Here is a 23,211-nt window from a genome sequence, read left to right as displayed (position 1 = left end):
GCTGGGACCTGGGGTTGCACAATTCGGTACCTCTTTACAATAAGAGGTACCGGGTTTACGAATTGTTTGTAGTTCATGTATTAATGAGGTTGTGAACACTTTATGAATCTTTAATACGCTTTTATAAGACAAGAGATAAACAGGGCAACTGGGACCAGTTACTTGCCAAATAGTGAGACCTAAATGTATCTGTATTGCTAAGCCTTATATTAGCTACTTAGCTTACTTCGTCAAGAGATGCCAAGAAACATCAAGAGGGATTGGGGGGAAATCAAATCAGTGAACAACGGATACCAAGGATGTTGGCTGATGAAGAAGACGAAGTAAGCTAGGTAGCCAATATAAGGCTTAGTCATTTTGCCAAATAGTGAGCCTGTGTTGATGTATGAAAACAATGTTAGAACTGGTTTATAAATGGTCCTCAATAATTAATAAAGTGTTTACAACCTAATTAATACCTCATTATTATCCCTTTATGAATCCTTTATAAGTGTAGTCTTATTGTAAAGTGCTCCCCACAATTCCTTTAACTAGACACCATATTTACATAGCATATGTTGCATTGCTTATCCTTATGTAACAGTGTTATATGGAACCTGTTAGATAAACACATAGATAGATAAACAGGAGTTACAACGGCTGGTAGTTTCTTTGTTTCCCAAGCCTGCCACCCAGACACAAGTCTTTGTAGTCACCAGATGAGCTGCAGCCGGCATGCAGAGGTGGGTGGGTCTGCTGTGCATTTTTGTGCCCTATAGATTTCACAGAACCCATATGCTTCCTTATCTGTATTAGCCCCACTTGACTTCTTCCACAGCCTGAAAAAACAATCCGAGTTATTCCCGTCTCTGACAGATAGCGACAATATGCTCCTTGTGCTTCCTACGATAAAAAATGTTTCTCACTGTTCCTCATATTTAACTTGTTCTCATCATTTATTGATTCACCTCGACACGTGAGTCTGTTGGCGTTTAACTTTTAAAAAGTCAGCAGCAGAAGCAGTGAGTTAAAGAGAGAGAGAGAGAGAGGGAGAGAGGGATGAAAGAGACAGGAAAGGAAGAGAATTCATTTCAGGCCGCCTGGTGTGTGCATGTGAACGTGTGTGTGTGCGCATACTTCAGAGGGAGTTTTTGTGTGGTGGAGTGGGTGGGTGCGTCAGTCAGTCGGCCCTGGCTCTCTGCAGTGCACTCAGCCGCTGTGCTCTCCTCTCGGCTGAGTGGAAACATCATGTGTCTGTGGGACGCCCCAAAGAACAGCCCTGCTTCCAAACTGAGACCAGAATAGACAGTTAGAGACGGACGGCGAGAAGAAGAGAGTGGAAAATGGACTCAACCAGAAAACTGGAGTAAATTACTTAACAAAAAGGAACCAAAAGAAATTGACACCGGATCATTTTTTGAGGATAGTTTTCTGCCGTTTGATCTGACCACCTTAACCCTGGCTATGCCATGCTGGCCCAGAGGAACGGGCTACCTTCAGGCTGTAAACCGGTTCCTCTGAAGGATCCCCCGGACCTGCGGGATGTGGACGTGAGCGCTGAAGGGTGCTGCTCCCTCTCTTCTTCCCCATCCTCTGGAGGCTGTCCCTGGGCTCGGCTGGCCGGGGTGGACGGCTGCCTGTCGGAACCGTACTGTCTCTGGTTCCAGCTTTTAGCCAGAGCCTACTGGGGCGAGGTGGAACTGGGGCTCAGCAGTCCTAACCGCAGCGTCTCCTGGGCTCGGCTCAGAGAAGCCTCCAGAAAGAACTGTGTCCGCTCTCGGGTAAGGACAGTGAGAAAGATGGAGAGCATCCTTGTGAGTTGACATTTTGAGGAGGTTCATTTTGATGCATTTATGGACTCCCTGACTTGCTGAAATATATATTGAGGCAATAAAGGAGATGTATAGGTGTAGGGAGGCAGGATTTGATAGTGGAGGCAAGGTTAGGGGCGGCTACACTTTGTTGTGCTGTCTGAGGAATGTTGTGTGCGTCATCTTGCGCTCCAGCGGCAGGGTAGTCCTGTTTCACCTTCCCATCTTTTGTAAAATTAGTGTGTGTGTTTGGGTTTTAAGTTTCCTTTATTGTTGATAGCTTAAGCGCAACACTTTGCAGTATGCTGAGTTTGTCCTCCAGTTTTGAATACTTTTTTTTCTCCTTCTTTTACCAATTCCTTATTTTGAGCTAAGTGCATTTCAACCTTTGTGCAGTGATGGCCCAAAATAAGGCACTGAAGGCATATTTTCCTATAGTACAGGGAATTACGGTGACTAATGTTAAAGTCTGTGGTCAGAGGGGGAGAGACGTTTGGAAAGAAAGTGCACAAGGGAGGGAAAGAGGTAGATCCATGATGTCAGACAACCCGGGGGTGACTCACTCACACACACACAAGAAGAAAAAGAAAAATGTGTGGAGGAGTCCACAATGCAAATTCACTCATCTCATGAACATAAAGAAGCAGGCATCCAAATCCTCCATCCCGCAGGCCAAAGCACCATATGGCAGCATGCAGATCAAACCGTCATCCTGGAGACTGTTTTTATGAACAGACTGCATGCGTAATTGATTCATCAGGTGATTGTGCATGCTTGTTTGGAGCAGATTTACAGTATTGTACCATTTACTGAGGCACTCCCTTCCCACTGTGCACATTTTCTCTTGCTGTCTTATTCAGCATATTATATTAAGAAGGAGATGGAAAATGTGTGTGTGCGCATGTACCTGTACCATGGGAGCCAAATGGCTTAACTATTGCATAATACGACATTAAAATTTAGGCCAGGAATCAAAACAAACAGCTGAGTCGGACTGTCAGCTCTCTCCCTCTGCTATGGCTGACTTCCAACTCAACACCACTTGGGTATTGGTGGTGATTTCACCAGTCATACCATTAAGCCCACACCCATCCCACTCTCTGGAGGCCTCTACATCTGCTGCTCACCAGACAGGCCAGGGGAAAGGTGTGGATAGAGAAGCCCGAAGGGCGGTGGGGAGAATGTCTTTGTTTTGGATCCACACCTAAAGATGTATTTTGGTAGGAAAAGAGCCCGTGGAGGGATCTGGTTTGAGGCTTTAAACTCTTGGCAGGCCCTCGTAGCCCCAAGTCGCTATAGTAGTGTTCGCAATAACCGCTAACACACGCCCCGTGGTGCAGTGGTGCAGCTCCGACATTACTTTGGTGATGGATGTGACAGAAGTCTCGCTGCTCAGACAGCTCGCGGCAGCAGGAGAGGTCAGAGGGTTTCTCAGCGATGGCACAATATAGAGCCATAGTGATGAAGAGTTTAGTTTTGGTTATCAAGTGTATCAAAAAGCCTTGAAGGTCTGGATAATTAGAGTTATTAATGTGTTGTATGCTTGGACTATTGCAATACTTGACATTCTTTGACTCGACACCAAAAAAAACTCATAAAGGAAGTCATTGTTTGTAAGGGCTGCTAGTGTCAAATATTTCATTTTCAGTTAATCTTCACAAAATAACAAAAAACTGGATTTCCCGGAGCCCATTGTCACAGTTAAATGCCTTTTGGTATTGCTGGGAAAATTACGAAGGCATTTATTTGACTTTTGAAAGCGGTTGCTGAATAAGATTCTCATAAACAACTGATATTGATAGACTAATTGTTTCTAATACTCATTTTTTTTCTACCTAGATGGATATATAAACATAGCACTCACAGCAGCACAGCAGGGGGTTTTCCTCAAAAAATATAGTATGAGGGCAATACTGTGGCGTTGATCTTGTATATAAGATATCAAATCTCGCGAGAACATGACGCCCGTATACAAGACGGCAATGCGGACATATACAACAAGGCGACGTCGGAGCGCCGTAAAAAGAAAGCTGTCTGGCGGTCTATTTGACACGATTTTCATATTCATGAAGTAATTATACAGCTTTCGACTTACATAAATATTGTTTTATGGCATCACTTTAAAATTTCACGGGGGAAAAATCGTCATTTTGGTATGAGGGCGCACACCAGAAGACAAAACCCTGGTCACAGGATCCTATCATACTGTACTAGAGAATGTAATACAAATTAGATGGGGAATAAAATGATAAGAACACATCCATTAGTGTATCAAAAGAAAAACGTCCGTGAACGTCCCAATCTTTTTTGAAATACAATTTAAATAAACTAAACATTAACTTGCATTTTTGTTTTGGTTCAGAATGGGATTATTCTCTTTTATTTAGTTTAATATGATAATAAAATAAAAGCATTTGGGAATTTAGTCAGGTCAGAGTCAGATGAATAAAGATGTTGGAAGATGTGGAACCCTGTGAAATAATTGTCGACAATAAATTGGAACCAAACGATTAATCAATGAATCTACTGAATATTTTCCTGATGCTTAATAATACAAGTGTTGCAGCTCTATGTAATACTACAAAGCCATTCATCAAACTGCATTATCTAAGATGGGATATATCATGTGACCACCCATATTTACTGTGTGTGTGTGTGTGTGTGTGTGTGTGTGTGTGTGTGTGTGTGTTCTTGCATTTCTGTGTGCTTTGTAACATCATCTTCAAGAAAAAGAGTCCTGAGCGTGAGTCACTGTATCTTCAGCTTAGCTACAGTTGCCATTTGAGACAGTCAGCATAAACACAATTCGTTATTTAACATTTCAAACCTGATTCTTGCTGCTGATGTGTAGCATGTGTTTAGTTATAGGGGCATAAAAGTAATGTTACGTAAGCTCAGAGCTGCCAGCATTAATGGGTTGTTTTCATCCCGTGTTAGTCAGAGCAAGAATGTAGAAGATAAGTCTGTCATCGTGCAAACACGCCAAAGAGTCCTGCGAAAGCCCAAATGTGCAATAACCGAAGCCATGTGTACGGTTGTGTGGAGGTTTTGGCAGTACAAATGTGGCTTGAATGACAATCCTGATTGTTTTGACAGATATTGTGATCACTGACAAGAGACACAACTTGGGAACACAACTATTTGACTGCATTTTTGGCCTCTGTTGATGACATCGTAACATCTGAGGATACATGGTGTACTGAGTGACTAGATTTTTCCTCCATTTTTTGCAAGGCAAGGCAAGTTTATTTATAAAGCACCTTCCAACACAAAGCAATTCAAAGTGACATTAAGAGCTTTAAGAAATAGTGCAGCAGAAACACATTATAAAATGGCATTTAAAAACAGGCATTAAAAAGCAAAGATAATACAATAAACATAACGGTTATAAAAGTTACAGTGCAGTGTGAGATATGAATGTCTACTATAATTCCAACATGTCCACTTCATCTTCTCAGTTTCCAGAGGTGTTGTCAGAGCTGACTTCTGTCCTCTCCAGATAAAACAACCTGTTCTGTTTTACTGCTAGTCTTTTTGCTCCAACCTGATCCCGTGGTTTCCCTGAAACTGTTCCTCTTTCACATTAGTTAAGTTTACCTTGTTTTTCTATGACTTTATAGGATTCCTCCATGAACCAAGGTTTTGAAAACAAAATCGCATTAGTACGTTTCCCTGAAACTTGTTCTCTTTAAGTTTCCACTGAAACTCAGCCAGGGTCTTGAAACCAGTCTATTTTTTAGGATTCCTCCGCGAACCCAGGTATTGAAAACCAAGGTCTTGAAACCAAAATCGCGATCGCAAGACGAAACTCATTTGATTTCTTAATCAACAGCTCCTAGTGAGTGGGATATCTAGTCTCCCCATTAAAACAGATAGTAGCAGAAGAAGAGGAGATCAATTTACTGGTATTTGGGACCTTTTCTGTTTAACTGACATCAGAGGATTGGAGCTCTGTGAAGGGCTTGGCCGAATATCACTATCATATATTAAACTACACAACCTAGCAGCTGATGTGATCAGGTATTTGTGACAATGGGCTGGATTGGTTTTGGATCTGATTATATTCAGAAAAAATTCAGGACATTTAAATGTAATTATTCACATGTTATATTTTCGTTTACAAAGTTATGAAAGCTGTTTTATATGTAATCTAAAACAATATGTAAGTCAAGCCTGATGTTTCCTGTACACTTAACGTAGGTTATTCAACTCGAAATTTTGATTTGTACAAGTTGGACAGTGCATCCATACTGATTTTATTTTATTTGTACTTTTTTTTTAGCAAAGCAGGTCTTCCAATGACTCCTGGGAATAATCACTACTTGGGGATTTCATGTGTTTTTAAATCCAGTTAATCTATTACATCTGAGCCTAGCTGTGGGCTATTGCATCTGTCAAGCCTTTTTCTTTGTTTTATCTAAACTAATTTCCTTTACTCAATTACCAGGGCTGAAATAAAAAGAGTTAACTGTACTTTTTGGTGGATGTGAGTTTGTGTTGGTGCTGAGTTTGTAAAGTGCAACCATGTGGAAATGGCAGTTTTACAACGACTTCTTTACTTTTGGCGCAACCACGTTTCATTTATTTAACAAAGTTCAGTTTGAAAGCCACTTCTTTTTAATTTGTTGCTTTCATCAGCATGGGTAGGAGTCACTCGAGAAGATTGCTACAACACTCTATATCGGCATGTTAAATATGAAGCTGGCACTGTTAGCTTAACTTAGCATGAAGACTGGGTGCGGGGGGAAACATCTAGCATGGCTCTATCCAAATTTAACAAAATCCATCCACCAGTACCTTTCAAATGGTACTGATTTACAAATTTCACATTATTTGTTCAATCTGAAAACACCTGATATCCTGTTTTCAGTCTATATGCTAAGCCAAGCTAGATTAGCTTCTTTTGGATAATTTGTTTAACATACAGATATGAGAGTGATGCTCCTCTCCTTTCCAGTGTCTATCTGTCATACCACAGGATAGGTTCTCCTACAAACTGTAAATATTCGGAAAATTGGCTAATATGTACATTTGTTTGTCCTCATTACAGGCAAAGCAGAAGGATGGGCGCGATCAGAGCGAGGCGTCGGCTCTGGCTTCTCCCGGGGCAGAGGAGGAGCCTTTTTCCTGGCCGGGGCCCAAAACGCTTCACCTGCGCCGAACCTCTCAGGGCTTCGGGTTCACACTGCGACACTTCATCGTCTACCCGCCTGAGTCAGCTGTCCACAACTCTCTGAAGGTGACTGAATGTTACCCCTCTGATGACCAGCAACTAAATAAACCATAAAAAAAAGTTGAAAACATTTATCTGTTGCAATTGAGAGATCAGGCAACACATTCATATACTCACATTTCCAAAGTAAATTCACTTGAATTAATCTGCTGCAGACCTCAAGGCACATAAATTAGGCTGCTGTCTCTGAGAAAAGAGAGATTTTATTAAAAACATATCAAATAGTCTCCAGACAAGGAAATTTAAGGAAATAAATCTTAATTTTATGGTTGTACAGTTTTGTTATTTGGAATTTAGCTGGCTCTCGATTAGACAACACTTGTTCATGTGACACAAGGAGAAAACATAATTAGAATCATTACTTTCAGCTGCTGTTTGAACTCTGTTATAGACACACACCTCAATATTTAGTGCTGCTGGGACATTAGAGATTCACATTAGCTACTTATTGCATACAGTTATGCAGTATTAATCATGTTTTGAGATCATCCTGAAGCTGTATTTCCCACCATCCACCACTGTTTGTAATTCTTAACAGCTGTGAGGAGCTCCCTTTTTGCCATAGAGATGTGAATTGAGAGGAAGTATTCCCATTTCAAATGTTTATTTGAAGGAAATCCTCAATGTAAATTACGCAGAAACAGGAGACTCTCTTTGTCTCCTTGTTTGCATACTTAGATCTGTGATATTAAACCTGCTTGGGATGTGTATGTTATACAGAATTGGGATGCAGCTTAGGTTATTTCAATGCTATCTATCGTACATACCTCATTAGCACTCAACCTGTTCATCAAGTGGTCGTCTGGAACATTGTTTCAATGTTTAAATGTTAGGTCAGGCGTGTAGCGAGGGTCCCTGACTTTTATCATCCAACCTTGGAAGTCTGCCAGCCATTCTCCGGATAACATCCGTACCAATCTACCCTTTGGTATTCATCTTTACGTTACATCACTTCCTTGTCCTAATAGTCACAGGGTAGTACACACTGAAGGGCTTCTTCAGGGAGTACAAGGCGCTATCAAAGCTTATCATGGCCTCCCGACGATTAGGTTTTGTTAGTGATAATTTGGGATGAGTTGCGTTTACTTTTCTCTAAAGTGTATTTTGACAACCAGAAGGATTTCCTACAAAGTTAGCATAGTTCCCTCTGTTTATAACTTTTGGCTTAAGCTTCGGCATTTTGAAAAAGAAACTGTGGCATGACAATTAGGATTGTCAGATATTTGTGTAACCAGAAAGATAGACGGTTCGTCCGAGAGGCCTTCTTGGGTATTACAATGTTGTTTCTGTCTCTTGTTTAAAATCCTGGCGAGACAGTTGCAATTGCGACGTGCAATAATCACACGATTAAGATCACAGTGGTAGAAATGGGATTGCTAAATCTTTACAGGATACCATATTTTTTCTGTTACATAATATGCACTGCATACCCCAGTCTTCTGCAGCCTCCTTGAGTCTGCTGTGGCCTTCTTATCTTAAGACATGATTCTGGGAAATGTTCAAACTGAAGCTTTACATTTCAATCCGTCAGGTCACACTCACTGTACAGCCACAACCGTTACTCCCATTACGTAACCCTAACCCACAAGGGGGAGGGTAAAGAAAAAAATCCTTGTAAATTCATCACATTTCATTGTAATTACTTTCAGCGTGGTTGGGTTTGGAGCGCTTGATTAATCACAGTTTGAAAGATATTGGGGTTGGCTTCAAGAGGGTCAGAACATCTGAAGGAGCCTTTAAGGATACATGGAGAACATACGTGTCACTGAGGGGAGCTAGATTAAGCAGGAGTGTGTGGATTTTCACTGGGACTCGGAAGGAAACTAAGGTTTTATGCGTTGAGGAAATGGAAAACAAACCAACATGACTTTGAAGTGGCTTTTTGATTGCTTCGGATCGCCACGAGGCTTGTCACCTTTTCTGTTGTTTGCCACAACAGTTTTAATTATGTACATCTGTTACATGATAATGAACGCTTTCTGCTCCGTGGGTCGTCTCATCCCTCGTTCAGTCGAGTCCTTTTATGGTTGTGACTAACTATTCTTTTAATAATGAATTAGTGGTTAAGTCTATAAAATGTCAAACGATTTTTAAAGCCTCCACAGCAAAATGATTTTGGCTACGGACAGAAAGTCGACCAATTTTCATTGGGAAAGATCTTTTAAGCTCTGGGTTTGGTCTCTACCAACTCCTGTGGGAACAATATGTCTCTTTAGCTTTCAAGACTAGAAATTGGTCTAAAAAGGAGTGGGTTTTTTTTGTTAGATTTTTTCTCATGAAACAAATAATAATATCTAAATGAAAAAAGTTTTATTCAAAGGTGACTTTTCTGTCTAGGCCTGAACAATCAAATTGATCGTAAATGTATAAAATAAGAATCATGTCACGTTTGAAAAGCCTGAGGCAGCAAATTGGCACCATTTTTTCTACATCGAAGGTTGATTGAAGTTGATTTGAGGATTTGGGAATGGAGACACATTTTTAGTTAAAACCATAAAACAAACACAAAAAATAACATGCTCAAAGTGAATGCAATTCATTTAAAATCAATATTTACTGACTCTCTTTTTGCTTACAGGATGAAGACAATGGCAGCCGTGGTAAGTGTGAAAAAACTCTATACTTATTTATTTATTTAAATCACTGATGCATTTGAGATACACTCTGCTCCGGGACACCAGGTGCTGCAATCACAGCAGCACACAAACCATTTACTCTTGGCTATTCTTCAGTAGCTCCCCCAAAATAGAGGGGGAAAATGAGGATTGACAGTCCATTAGTCTAATGTATTCTCACTCCTTATAGATTTAAATTGATGCCGTCTGATGATTCTTTGTGCTTGGGTCTTCACATGTCATTAGCTTTGGCAATTCAGTCGATTTGATTGCTTTCAAAATGCACTGATGTGACCCAGGAGTGGTTCTGAAGCCAGTGTGAACAGCATGTTGCAGGTGAAGCAGCCTTTCTCTGCAGGCTGCTCTGTGGTGTTTAAAGCTTTGCTCTCCAGAACGGCAGTCGGAGCTTTGCTGTTGGCTTGGCAAGGCCTCAGCATTCCTCAGAGCATCCAGCTTGTCATTCCGGTCCCTCAGTATTCTGTTCACGTCTGCAGCCCAGCATGAATGCATGAGGATTGCTCCGCTGTGCTTCACCACAAGCATTCTTTAACAGCCCTGCATCTGAAGTCTTATGTGGCATGTAAAACACAAAGCACGTGTTCAGGCTCTCATAAACACACAGAATGAACGATGCGGTCTTAAAGAAATAACCCATTTGCATTATTATTTAAATAAATCTACAGGGATGTTTCCCAGTGTGTGATAGAGCTTTCTTTTTCAAAACAAACCGATGCCTTTCTGGCAGAAAGTCTGTAATAAATGGGAAACAGGGAGAAGATTATCATCATTAGCTGTTTGTTTGGCTTGTAATGAACCCAAAGCCCTACCAGGTGTGATCCAGTGGATGGTTTTGGCACGAGTGGACAGTGAAAGTGAAGAAACCCGGGATAGAGGAGGGTAAGCACCTCGCTTTGGGATAATTCTGACTCTTAAACCCCTCTCAACGGGAAATTTAGAGATTCCTGTAAGTGTCCCTCATCAACCCTCTTGGCCCTCGGTGTCACATTCCTAACACTACCCCCCCTCCTCTTCTCTTTAACCCCTCTGTGTCCACTCTCCTCATTCAACACTGGCCTGGTAACATTCAACAACTCACACACCGGGGCCCTGCTGTGGCAGGAGGAAAACCCTGCAGGGAATTGATGCATCCACACATTCTGGAACTTGAATTCCCTACCTAAGAACTCACGTAGAACCCATGTGTGATTGTGTGTGAGCCCATGTCATTAAGAAGTATCTGGGAAGGGCATGAGAAACATTTTGCTAAGTTCAATAGATGTTGAATAATGCTCCTCGCCTGCAGAGCCCCCTGCTGCCACAGGAAGTCACTTGGCTCTGTTCCAGCCTCTCATAAATCCTCCGCTACCTCTCCGCAGCCTCAGAGACTCAGCGAAGGGGATGCTGACAGGTAGCAGGGCCACAGCTGAGTGCAACATTGATCAAGAATTAACATTACAAAAAAATGAAGTGATACCATTCTTCTGTAAAACGCTGTTTCTCCACATCTTGTGGGAATTTTAGAGGAATAATTAAGCTGGCAAACATTAAAAAAACTACTGAAATATCTGAAAAAAATGCATTTTGAAAAGAGCCGAAGACAGATTTTCCAAGCTGATGAGAGGTTTACATTTACATCAAAGTTTTAAAAGGAAAGTGATGAACACGAACATACAAAGTGTTAAAAATAAATGTGACATCTTGACACACGCCTGAAAATTGTGACGAAAATGCGCAGATTTGAATCAATACAATAAACGTTTGACACAAACCGTTCTCTCCGGTAAAGACAGACAGACAGATAGACAGACAGACGGACGGACGGACGGACGGATGGATACAAAGAAATAAAATGGCATTATAAGAAAAAATTCATTCAAAAGAGGTTCAATAGTTCTGAAAATATGGTAGTATTAACCAGTAATAGTAGTAAGTACTGAGTTAAAATTAAAAAAAAGAAAGACAATTTACATTACAGAGTGAGGAGCAATGTGATATTACCAGTTAGAAGATTTATTGGTAGGCTAATTTGCTACGCCTTTAAATGACCTTCACACCACAGCCCACAGCCATTCATGGGAAATGAAGGTATAAAAAAATGATGTGGGTTTTTAACTTCTAGAAATGTTGCTTTGGTGTCACTTCATACTGATGGCATCGAATTGTTGTTGATGTCGCAGACTGCTGTCCACGAACACCCCCTAACATCATCAAAAAAACATGTTAAAAGAACAAAGACCCTAAAGATAACAATCCACATGTGCTTGACAAATGAAAAAAGAAAATTGGTTCATGTATGTTTCTCTAGTTTTCTGTGCACGAGTGAGGTCTGTGAGGTTCACTGCGGCATGTTGCCTCCCTCTGCACTACAGTTTATTTGCTTGACTCTGGGCCAGTGTGTGATGAGGTTGTTGGTGTTTGGAGAGAGAGAAGGGGGCTGGTGGGAGGGGTGCCTGCTGACCGCATGTTGACTAGCTGGGTGTTGCCGCTGGAAACGCTTCAAACCTCCAGAAAAAACCCACATGGACCCACACACATTGACGCAGACACACAAACATAAACACTGATATACAGTGTGTAGGTGCATAGTGGAAACAGAGCAATAATGTGTCTGTACCAAGAATGGCTTTGTTTATTTCCTTACACAGCAGTTGTCTACATACCAAATCTTCCTCTCTATCTCACTTCCTCTCTTCTACCCTCCCTCTTCAGTCTGTCTCTCCCTTTCCTGTATCTCTTTCTCTTCAGCTGCATATTTTTGCAAGTTGTTGAAGGGTAAAATCCAAATGAGGCGTTTTGTGTTATGCTTATAAAGCTGTGGTACCACAAAAGGTCTCCATCTGTTCAAATATTTGTTTTTTATTCAATGTGAAGCACTTTTTCTCTGCAGATACCTGCTTTATATCCCCTTTTTTGACAAATTGTGGTTCGTTCCCATGAAGTCTGCAGAGGCAACGTCATGTAGTGCAAACAGAATTCCCCGGTATTCTCCAGTGGGCCTTTTAATGCCCCACCTTCTTTAACAAAGCTGTGTCCAAAGTTTTGCCTTTCTTTGCTTTCCTCCTTCTATCTGATTTAAATTGTACACTTTTCAATGTCTTTCTTTCTCTTTTCCCTTTCTGTTTGGATTGTACTTCCGCACTCACTAAATTCTTGACTTGATCCCACTAGACCTCTCAAAATAAAGAATAGTATACTGACACATAAAAGTTTTATTCAATTTAGTTCTGTAAACAAGTACATTTTGCGACCATTTCCTTTTTCTTTGAGTGTGAGTAGTTAGAAAATGTTGTCATTGAAGCGTTTTCAGGCAAATCTAACTAAATAGACTGTTGGCCCTTCTTTCGTTACAGTTCCCTTTTGTCTCACACTTGCAGTTAACAGTTATAACAGTGGCAGGTTTACCACTTAACATTCCAAGTCATTTGTGAAACTTGGTTTTTGGTCATTTTAGTCAGAGGTAGACAAAAGCAGGCTTTCGTTTCTAGCTAATCTGAGGCTGAAGCTACATTTTGTAAGGCGAAAATTTGAATCTTCATCCCTTGGCCATCTGCGTAGAGTTGTTCTTTTGGCACAGTGTAGCTAGGTTGTGTAGCCTATAATACATAGGATGAAGAAAATGCAAGATCAGTAATATGCTGTTTTATATAATAAAACTGACGTTTCAGGACGAGGACTAACAGATGATTCTGGCTAATGGTGCTATCATATGTTGGCTGGGGTGTGCCCAAATCTGCTAACCTTAGCCTGAACTTTAATAAAGGAGCAACCAGACACCAACTTCCACAGAGAAGGGATACTTTTTAGCCTGAACGATTGCAGCTAACATTAGAGCATTAAAAAAGTTTGGTCCATTCCTTTCACTTTTGCTTGTGTGCTTTTGTTTTTGGAAAGGCTAAAATAACACCACCCTCTAAATTCTTTTTCATTTGTCTTATTTCACACATTTTAAAGCAATAGACAGTATTTAATGCTAAAATCAACCCATCTGTTTCGAGAGGTTTGTCACTTATTTCCTCAGCTGAACTTAAACTCCCTTGATGGATAGGTTGGCTTGTTTTAAAGAAAGAAAACAAAACTATTTTTTGTTACCGTGTGGTCAGTACAAATCCTCTTTCCCCTGGGTGGAATTTGGTATTTGGAATTCCAAAAAAAAGTGATGGAAAGAACTTCTCTACCTTCCTGTCTGTCCTGGAAAAACACCAGGTGTGTGTGTCTGTGTGTTTCAGTGTGAATCTGTTGTGATGTAGCAGAGTTTCTACATAGTGTCTCCAAGGGTAGGAATGTTACATTCATGGAAGTGACTTATTTTGAAAGGATCCCAACCCTGCAGGAATTCACATTTTTCTGTCAATGATATCCTAACAACCCTAATATATTTGTATTGCTTTACACATTGGCCAATAATTAAAACTAGTTAGAAATGTGTGTTACAGATATGGCAAAGTAATGTCCCAGGTAATTTGGAAAACTGTTTTACAAAAAACCCGTAACTCAATGTCCACTTTTTCCAGAGCTTTCGACAACAGCTCTTCATCAGTTTGCTGCGTTGTCATGGACGTGGCTCAGTAGTCTCTGTTTTTTTCTGTGGTCTTTGGCCTCAAATACGAGTGGATGGGTCATGGGATGAGAAATCTCTGTGACAACAACTGAGGCAACACTCGAGGATACACTGAGCGAGCTAAACACACATTTAAGCAGATAACAGATCATTTAAAATAGCGTCTTGTATCGTCATGTATCCTGAATCCAAAATAGAGTCAGTTGGGTTTAATTGAAATTCTCTGTGTAACTACTGTTAAGAAACATGCTTTAAAGGTCCCTTATTATGCAAAATGCACTTTTTGATGTCTTTTATACATACATATGTGTCAGAAAAAAAACTCTCTCTCTTTTCCTCCTTACCCAATTCTCTAATAGCAGGGGTACAAACAAGCTGATCCAGGTTTGGATCGTACCAACCTATCGTCCCCCATTTACAGTTGGCAAGCTGAATCCCCTCCCACAGCTGTCTGTCTGTGTGTTCAGCAGGATGTGTGCAGGAGGGACTTAGAGTAAAGTTGTTATATGTATAATACATATAATGTCACTGTTCTAGCAGTAAACACTGAAGAAAGAACATGTCAGGCTATGTGCTGTATCAGAAATGTGTTTTGGAAGTAATATGGTCTGTGTTTACATTAGCAAGCATCGCTAACAGTCAGAGTTAATGCTGTACTGGAGAGACTATGTGTAAAGAAGCTAGATTTAAAAGCTCCTGTCCTTGCGGTAAACCCGCAAGAGAGAAACGTTTGAGCTCCATACTGTTTCAGAAATAATGCCTGATGTGGTTCTGAACATAATATGGCGTTTAATCACAGCAGCGTCTACGCCGGTAGACACCCCTCTCTTCGCAGAGCTCACCGCTTGCATTCAGACGGTCCAAAGGGGCGTGGCCAGCTTCAGCTCATTATCATTTAAAGCTACAGACCCTGAATCAGCACTTTTGTAACAGGGCTGAAGTAGAGGGGTATGAGGCAATGTTTGGTATTTTGAGCAAAACACTTCAGAGACATAAGTAAATACCTATTTACTTGCATGCTATGACAAACTGCTGACTTGACACTGTCAGTGATGGTTTGGGCTTTAAGGAGTATTGACATTCCCTCCGCCAGTGTGTGCTGAGGTTTGTGGCATAAAGCTGTGGCTGTTTTCAAAGTGCAGCGATTAGTTAAATGACACCTGTCCATCTAAGAGTGGCTCCTACACGTCGTTTTACATCTGACAAAGACTATTGGCTCAGTTTGTAAGGATGTGGGTTTACTACGTATTTGAAGGGAGGTCAGGACTGGGGTACGCAGGTGTTTTAGCAGTGTTTAAGCTTTCAAAGTAGAGTTGTGTTTGGACTAGTTTGTGTGTGAACGGCATGGGAATGGGAGAAAAGCGGACAGAATTACAGTATTTATTTTCATGATCTGCTGTCTTAAATCAATACCTTTTCTTTTAGGAGCAGTTTGACAATGAGCGCTCTGTTCTTTTGAAGTCGGGGATTATGAATTTATGTAAAGTGTACTTGTGCTTTGACCTTTTAACTCCATGGGGGGAATACACGATGCCAGGACTGTGTGCCTCCTCTTTTTCATATTTCTCTGCTGAAAGAGAGCCAACACAGATAGCCATCTGAACACATTCAACCCTCCTCCTCCTCCCTGTTTGAAGTGTTGAAGAAAAACCCTCCTATTCTCAGTGTGACAGCGAAATACAAGCAACGCATTTGCATAGGCTTTTGAATATTTTGGTATCCTCTTTTTACATCTGTATGTGTGTTTGTTAAAAGTGAGTGACACTAATGGGGAAAGAGCAGCGAGTTGGAGGAGGCATTACGCCAGGGTTAATGCAGTGAGCGGGCAGCGGGCCCAGCCCTCTGAAGAATAACATTATCTAACCCAAAACAACAGGGGGGTGGGGGAGGCGGAGGCGGGGGCCGACACAAGCGGGCCCAGCTGTGCTGCCGGGGACGACAGCCAAACCAGAGCCTGTTGAGGCCAGTGGACGGCCAAGCAGTGCTCAGTGAACCCAGATAGGGTTTAATAACACTTCACCGTAAATTGTTTTGCTTCAGATGATGATTGAAATGTGAGATAGTTCACATTCTGCTGTTTTCCTGTGCTTGATAAGGAAAAAAAGTCGGAGTTGCCATCAAACCAGATCAATTTGTGGCAGGACTACAATTTACATATTACACTTCGATGACAAAATATTTAAGAGAAAATAATCATTTTGAGATGACAGATAAGTGATCAGAATATTGGTTAGTTAGGGATACTGAAAACATTTTCTAGTCAATGTTCTTTTTATAAACAACACCTTAAAGAAGCGTGTCTTGTAATTCAAAAAAAGAACACATAGACGTATCGCCAAATAAAGCTTATTTACAGTTTACTACAGTGAAATCTTACATAGTGCCACACTAAGTGGTGTTGATGTGCTGAACTGCCCTTATGAGTCACCTGGTGTAGCTTGAAAATATTTGCAATGATGTAAATATACTTTGAGGCCAAACTCGATTTTCAAGCATGCACCTGCTTTTCACAGTGCTAAATTATGTAGTGACATGTCAATTAATTGCAACTAGTGGAAAAGTGCTTCCCCAAAAGTAGCTGTGGTTACACAGCTCTGTGTTTTTGAGTCATTTTGAGGCAGGCTGATGAATTTATTTAATCCACGCAGTAGTTTATGCTTCGGTAAGACAGTTGGGAGCATTTAAAAATATCCAGAGCTTTAGATTTCCACATTTAATCCCGTTCATCCAGCTGCGTGGCATGGAAACTTCCAGAAATCCAATTTGTGCTGCAGAGTTCGAGCTCGGTGAGATTGGCTCTGGGATTGGGAATTTGCCGAGTACAAGAAGCAAGGGACGGGAGGGAGGGAGAGGGAGGGAACATTTGTTAACATCTGTACCTTCACCTCGGGTCAGTCCCAGTCTGTCTTACATTGTGTCCATGATGTTCCACATAAAGGCTGTTTTACGATCCTTCTCTGAGAGGGGCTACAGTTGAGTTTTTAATATAACAAGCGTGCAATGTCATTCACCAAAAACTAAAGTAGAAATGCATTGTTGCCCTTAGCATATTACACTGTTCCTCACTAAGACAGATGTCTTTATATGTGCTGCACTGCCTTCTACTGGATCAAAAACAAACCTGCAACTATTGTCAACATCTCAGTCAAACCCCATGTGTATCATACTTTATATTGAAGGAGCAGGTTTGTTATACATATGAGCTTTGATGGGTATAAAACCTGTGGTTATCCATGTTTGAGAAGACTCTTTGGGGGCTGAATAAACTGTCTGTGTACATTTGAATGAGTCCAGCATTATTTAAACTAACATTAATGTCAGAAAATGTAATAATACAAGTTAAAATACTTTGAGATCAGGAGGAAAGCAGCAGAGTGTACAGTTACTCTCATGCCGTTGTCCTAAATAAACATTTAAGGTGACACTCTTCCATTAAAGCAGCTCATATTTTGAACCTTGGCATGTTTCCTGCCGACAGGAACATTAAAATATAAAGGATTTGAAGGAAAATGTCCACCATACAGGTGTGGATTCCTTTATAAAGTTGAGTAACCTGATGATACAACAACTCTTCCTCCTTCGAAGTTGCTCCAAAGCTAACATCTGCTCCATTCCAGGTGTTCAAGGCTCCACAGAGGGTCATAAATGCATGTATCTGCTGCTGTGTGAATGTAGAAAGAAAAGAGCATGTGATCCCTGAGGAAAGAACAGTGGGATGCTCTGATGTTGCACTTCCGAAAAGCCTCTGGAAGGCAGCTGACGCCAACTCCGATTGAGGCTTATGGCTCAGGGAAAGACGATTTTGCTGTTTTAATCACAAGCGCAAATATTGTCACTCCCTCTTTTTTGCATGCATATAATGGCTTTATTTTATGTGTTTATTCCACACAGTCATTTTAAAACGAAACATGTACACTTTACACAACTTTTATAGCACATAGTGGAAAGGAGCAGGGAGTAGAAGATCTTATTTTACCTGCCACTTCTTAACAACAAAGAAATTAAATAACCATAAAAAAGCAATATTCTCTCGGTCATAGTTGCTTACAAATACCTACAGAAACACAAAACCAGAACAACATGAAAAGACTACTTCATATTACTTTTTCTTTTTTTTAAACTGATAAAAATGTTAATACAGCACATTAGTACAAAGGCAGGTTAATAGTGATTTAACTTAATAAGCTGGACTTACTTTACTAACTTGCTCCATGCACATCACACAGCATGGACTGAGCATGTGATAGAAATAAGAGCCTGTTACAGTGTTTGGGATGTGAAGGGATATTTTGAGATTTGTTTTCTATGATTCTTTCATAAAACCTCAATTGGCCTCAAGATATTTTGCAATAATTCACAGCAGGGAGGAGATGAAACAAAGAATTCCAGCTTTATACTTGTGAGGATTTCCTCTTTGTCTTTAAGTCAACTATTGAACATGTTAACAAAGATTTGTTTTGTTTACAAGGTATAAATAATAAAGTTGTTTAGCTCCATGTTCTAAAGGGGCAAGAAGCATACAAGCTTTTCTAGTCCTACCCCCTCTAGCAAACATTGTTGGTTGAACATGGTTGTCAGCGGTCGTGATATGTGACTCGTTTTTAGAAAATAAATCAAAATCATCTGTCAAAAAAAAAACAAGAACAATATTCAAATAATCTTTACAGGAAAACCTTTTTTTTTTGTTGTTGTCAAAAACAAAAAATAATAACCACTTAAAATGTATTTTTTAAATAGTTTTTTTTTTAGTTTAAATAAAGTTGCACAGTATTTCAGCTTATCATTGCAGTTGTTCCACAGATAAACACGTTTATCATTCAGGTTATACATGTTTACTGATGGAACCTGCCTCCATAGTCTTTTTGCATCTAGCAATTATTTTTTCTAATTAATTATGTCTTGTATATATCATACTCTATTTACATTTTATACAAGAAAACTTAATATCATTTTAGTACAGTAAAAGCTAAAGTAGGTAGAGAAAACAATACATATAACTGCCAAAATGCTCAAAATATTGTAGACATTTCACATTTTTGCATCCGATTTTTTCAATTTACATCCAGAAATATCACATTTGTATTGTGTGTGTGAGTAAGAACAATGTCATTTTGGAAAATGACTGATTTTGTTCCATAATATCGCTTCAGCTGAAGTTCAATGTGATCTAGTTCAGATTCTGCTGCTGCCTCTCTTCCTCCCTGTGTGACCAATCGCCTCGGTGCATGTGCTCTCTTGTTGCCAGGGAGACAGCGGAACCGCCTGGAGCCAATGGACACCATTTTCGTCAAGCAAGTGAAGGAGGAAGGCCCCGCCCACGGAGCTGGACTCTGTACAGGTACACACACACACACACACACACACACACAGTCTCTGTGGAGAACATTGCATGGCTTCTATAAAAGCAGCTGATCTTGTGATTAACTGCCTCTCGGATTTGACCTCAAAGTGCCGTTTGATGCCAAGATTTCTTCACGTTCGTACTGTAGGTACTTCCTTGTAACCCGCCAGGCCAAACAGATATGAGTTACAAAATAACAGATGGCTCCTTCGTGGGAGGTTGAACAAAGTGTAATATGCACACTGTTATTTCAACCTGCCCTTGATTCCCCACTTTGTTTCAGCCCTTATTTTTTTGTGAATCACTTCTTATTCTAAGCAGAAAGGATAAAGATACTTGAACAAACTCCCTCCTGGTGAAAAAGTGAAACAGCTCCTTCCAGTATCTCTGAAAATGGAGGTGACGGCTGGCGGCTTTGTCAGCGTTATTGCCAGATTAGCACTATGTATAACAGGAAATGTTAAGTGGGCCGGGCCAGCCCTGTAAACTCTGCTTTTATCTGTTTGCTCTCCTCTCCTGGGATAAGGGAGTGCACTGTTTTCCCATAATTATCTCTCCTAAACTCACCTCGCCTCTCTTCCTGAAAGATGGCCATCAGAAAAACTTGAATTGAGATGGATCTTCACATGAGGTCCTTGAAATAAACAAGTATTGGTATTCTCCGTTTGATCTTAACACAGATGTGTGTTTGGGCTGGAAGGAGAGTGTTTTCTCGGTCAATAACCATATTGACCCGGTTTTTTTCTGAGCAGCTGAGTGCAGAAAACAGAGTTTGTCATGTTGCTGTTAGCCACAGCTTTCTAATGTATTCTATCATCCTTCCCCAGGGGACCGGATAGTGAAGGTGAATGGAGAGAGCATCATTGGGAAGACCTACTCGCAAGTCATAGCCTTGATCCAGAACAGGTACGAAATGTTGCATTCCACATTTAATTGTTTGGAGAAATATGCCCCGTCTAATCTCCTCACTGCCTACACTCCCCTGCACATCTGTGGAGTAAAAACACAGAAAATGAGACGGAGGCATTGTGAAACTTCTGAGGAAAAACACATTTCCAGTTTTTCAGAGAGAATATTTTCCCTATTAGCACACGTTCATTCACAGTCCATTACCCTCTACTTAGAATTCGCAACTTTTTCTTGAAAGTGCTGTCTGAAAACAGTTTCCCTGTCTTTATCTCCCCCCCCCCCCCCCCGCCCCCAACCTCTCCTCCTCTAGCGATGCCTCTCTGGAACTCTGTGTGATGCCAAAGGATGAGGATATTTTGCAGCTGGTAAGCATTCATTTACCAGTATATATAGCAAGTGTGATTAAAAATGCCCTTACGTTTATACGGCAGGAAATTATGCATTAAAGATGATGATCAAGGGTAGTTTGAATATGAGGACAGTGTTATTAAAAAGAAAAAAAAAATCCACCTTTACTTCTGTGCTATGTCTTCTACTATGTCAGATATGGTCGGTGAGCTGCGCAGAATAAGGTTGTCAAACTTTGCATCCTCACTGTGATGACACACTTAGGAATGTTGCAAACAGTCACAGCATGTGGCAGTTAATCCCCTTGAAAAATCGACATGCTTTATTCTTGTTAACAGGTTGAAAAAACTATAAATAACATGATAATTGGTATGGAGCTTAGCTATTTAAGCTATTGCTTTATGCTAAGCTAATCTAAAATCTACTCACTACAACTTCATATTAAGGCACAGAGATGAGACTGATATGTGTTCTTCTTTCAAAATGTGAAACTACTCGCTTAAACGTAGCCTAGGGCGCTTGAAGGGATACTCACCTCTGAGTCACGTTGGATTCATTTGGTGAAAACAAGCTTTTCCAGGCTTTCCATACGATCCCAAATACGCTTGTATGGGATACAATCTTACGTTACCCACATTGTTTCATTGGAATTAGATCACCAGAGTGGATGATTATATGATCGTAAAGATATAAAACATGGTCACAATGTTATTTACTGAGTCACAGGGTTCATCCATTCAAGAACGTGGGTACTCGGATATGTGAGTTTCCCAAAAAGTGGGAAAAAGTTACTGGCAGAAGAGCTAGAGTGGATACCACAGCTCCACATCATGCTCCTGAGCTCAGTGATGCAAAACAGCCAGCCCACGCCATCAGTCAGGGTCCAGAGCCCCACAGACGATAAAACAGCGCCAGGCTATGTCAAAAACCAGCCTCCACATGTTATTCACCTCTGTTTGGAAATTTCTCTTGGAGCAGAGAACTGAGTCAGATCCCACTGTTTTGCTAAATTCCAAACATAGCTTGTTAGCTCTGCCGCAACACAACGAAAGCCACAGAAACTTGCTTTTGGCGTTTCGGAATTAGTCTGAGCACTCACATGGCAGAGGGAGTCAAATGAAGGACTTTCTTCCCATAAAGGAAAACATGAGTCAAAAATGAAGGCAATCTTTGTTGTGTCAAAACTTGTTTTTTTTTATTAACAGTTCCATTAAATCTGGCTTCCAATGAAACATTAGTTTAAAACTGTTGTACACTGTGCTATGAGCCTTAAGTAAAATTGAGTATAGAAGAATTCAAGATGGGATCTAACTGTCAAGGGTTTCTGTTTGTATGATTTAATCCTCAGGTCAAGTCATTTCTTTAAAGTGTCTGAAACACACAATATAAATGCTTCTCTGTGTGACCGTTTTACACAAGGACAAACATGTGTTGAGCCTCTTTAAAGGATGACTGACGGATGTTCATATTGGTGTCTGTAAAAGTTTCCATGTCTATGTTTTCAAATGTCTTCATGTTTGTGTTTTCCTGTGTTTCGGGAGACATCGAGCCCACACACTTACCAGGGGGAGTGCAGCTGCAGTCAGCTGACTCTCCTCAGCTCGCTATTGACACGAGTGAGCAAGGAAAGCGAGCCAGTGAAGATCAGGCAAGCGTTCTGTTATGTTCGCCCAAAAAGTGAACAAATCATAGATAGAGCTAACAGATGAGCGAGAGGGATGAGAGAAGCTAGAGGAGAGAGACAGTGAAAGAGCCTCTGAGGAACCAGAGAGGGGGAGGGGAGGTACCACAGTCAGCAGGTGAGAGTGACAGCGCAAAGGAAAGAAATGCTGAGTGTGTCGGGAGTGAAGAAAAGACAGAAAAAACATGTGCCTATGTGTTTTCGGTGGAGGTAGGTAAGAAGAGCAGATAATGGGGAGGAAGCGCAATGAGGATGACACCAAACCTGCTGAAGTTGACCTCTATTCTTCTCCCTTCTTCTTCCTCCGACTGTGATGCGAGTGTATTTTTAGCGTGACCTGAAATCAGAGATGTCTCACCTCCAACGATGGCGATAAACCTCATTTCCTTATGCTCACCTGTTTACGCCTCTTATTCCCTTTCTTTCTCTTTGCTTGCCCTTCTCTATCCTGTGGACTGCAGTTTTCCAGGGATATCACTGCTTTGGTAAGATGGGAAACTATGCTAACTTATCCCCTTCCTTTAAGTCCTCCTTCCTGATGATGCCCTGCTATATATTCCTGCAGATGAAGAAGCTAGCAAACCCATATAACCCAAAATAAACTCCCCCGTTTGCAATATGTGTAGACTGCAGGTTAGTATACGTGAGTTTGTTTTTGTTGTCTCTGAATAGCAGGTTAACAGAAAGATGTGTCTACTCTGAAAACAAATCATCTGAGTCTATGAGTCAGCAGAAC

General features: G+C 40.8%; 1 protein-coding gene across 3 annotated transcripts in view; it reads left to right on the top strand.

Moving 5' to 3' along the window:
- Nucleotides 1-23,211, top strand: part of LOC134884071 (rho GTPase-activating protein 21-like) — an 80,638-nt gene that overhangs the window by 37,727 nt on the left and 19,700 nt on the right. The window contains exons 1-7 of one of the 3 annotated variants that reach the window (XM_063912688.1): nt 1,222-1,760; nt 6,841-7,029; nt 9,602-9,623; nt 19,442-19,534; nt 20,365-20,443; nt 20,757-20,811; nt 22,937-22,960. In XM_063912688.1, coding sequence (XP_063768758.1) covers nt 1,449-1,760; nt 6,841-7,029; nt 9,602-9,623; nt 19,442-19,534; nt 20,365-20,443; nt 20,757-20,811; nt 22,937-22,960 — 774 coding nt within the window. In that variant the 5' untranslated portion in view covers nt 1,222-1,448. Of the gene's footprint in view, nt 1-1,221; nt 1,761-6,840; nt 7,030-9,601; nt 9,624-19,441; nt 19,535-20,364; nt 20,444-20,756; nt 20,812-22,936; nt 22,961-23,211 lie in introns of those variants that run through there. The other 2 variants (XM_063912690.1, XM_063912689.1) reach the window with 2 other exon arrangements.

The sequence above is a fragment of the Eleginops maclovinus genome, chromosome 21 (genome assembly GCF_036324505.1).
Source record: "Eleginops maclovinus isolate JMC-PN-2008 ecotype Puerto Natales chromosome 21, JC_Emac_rtc_rv5, whole genome shotgun sequence".
Lineage (NCBI taxonomy): Eukaryota > Metazoa > Chordata > Actinopteri > Perciformes > Eleginopidae > Eleginops > Eleginops maclovinus.
This window is presented reverse-complemented; position numbering and strand designations above follow the sequence as displayed.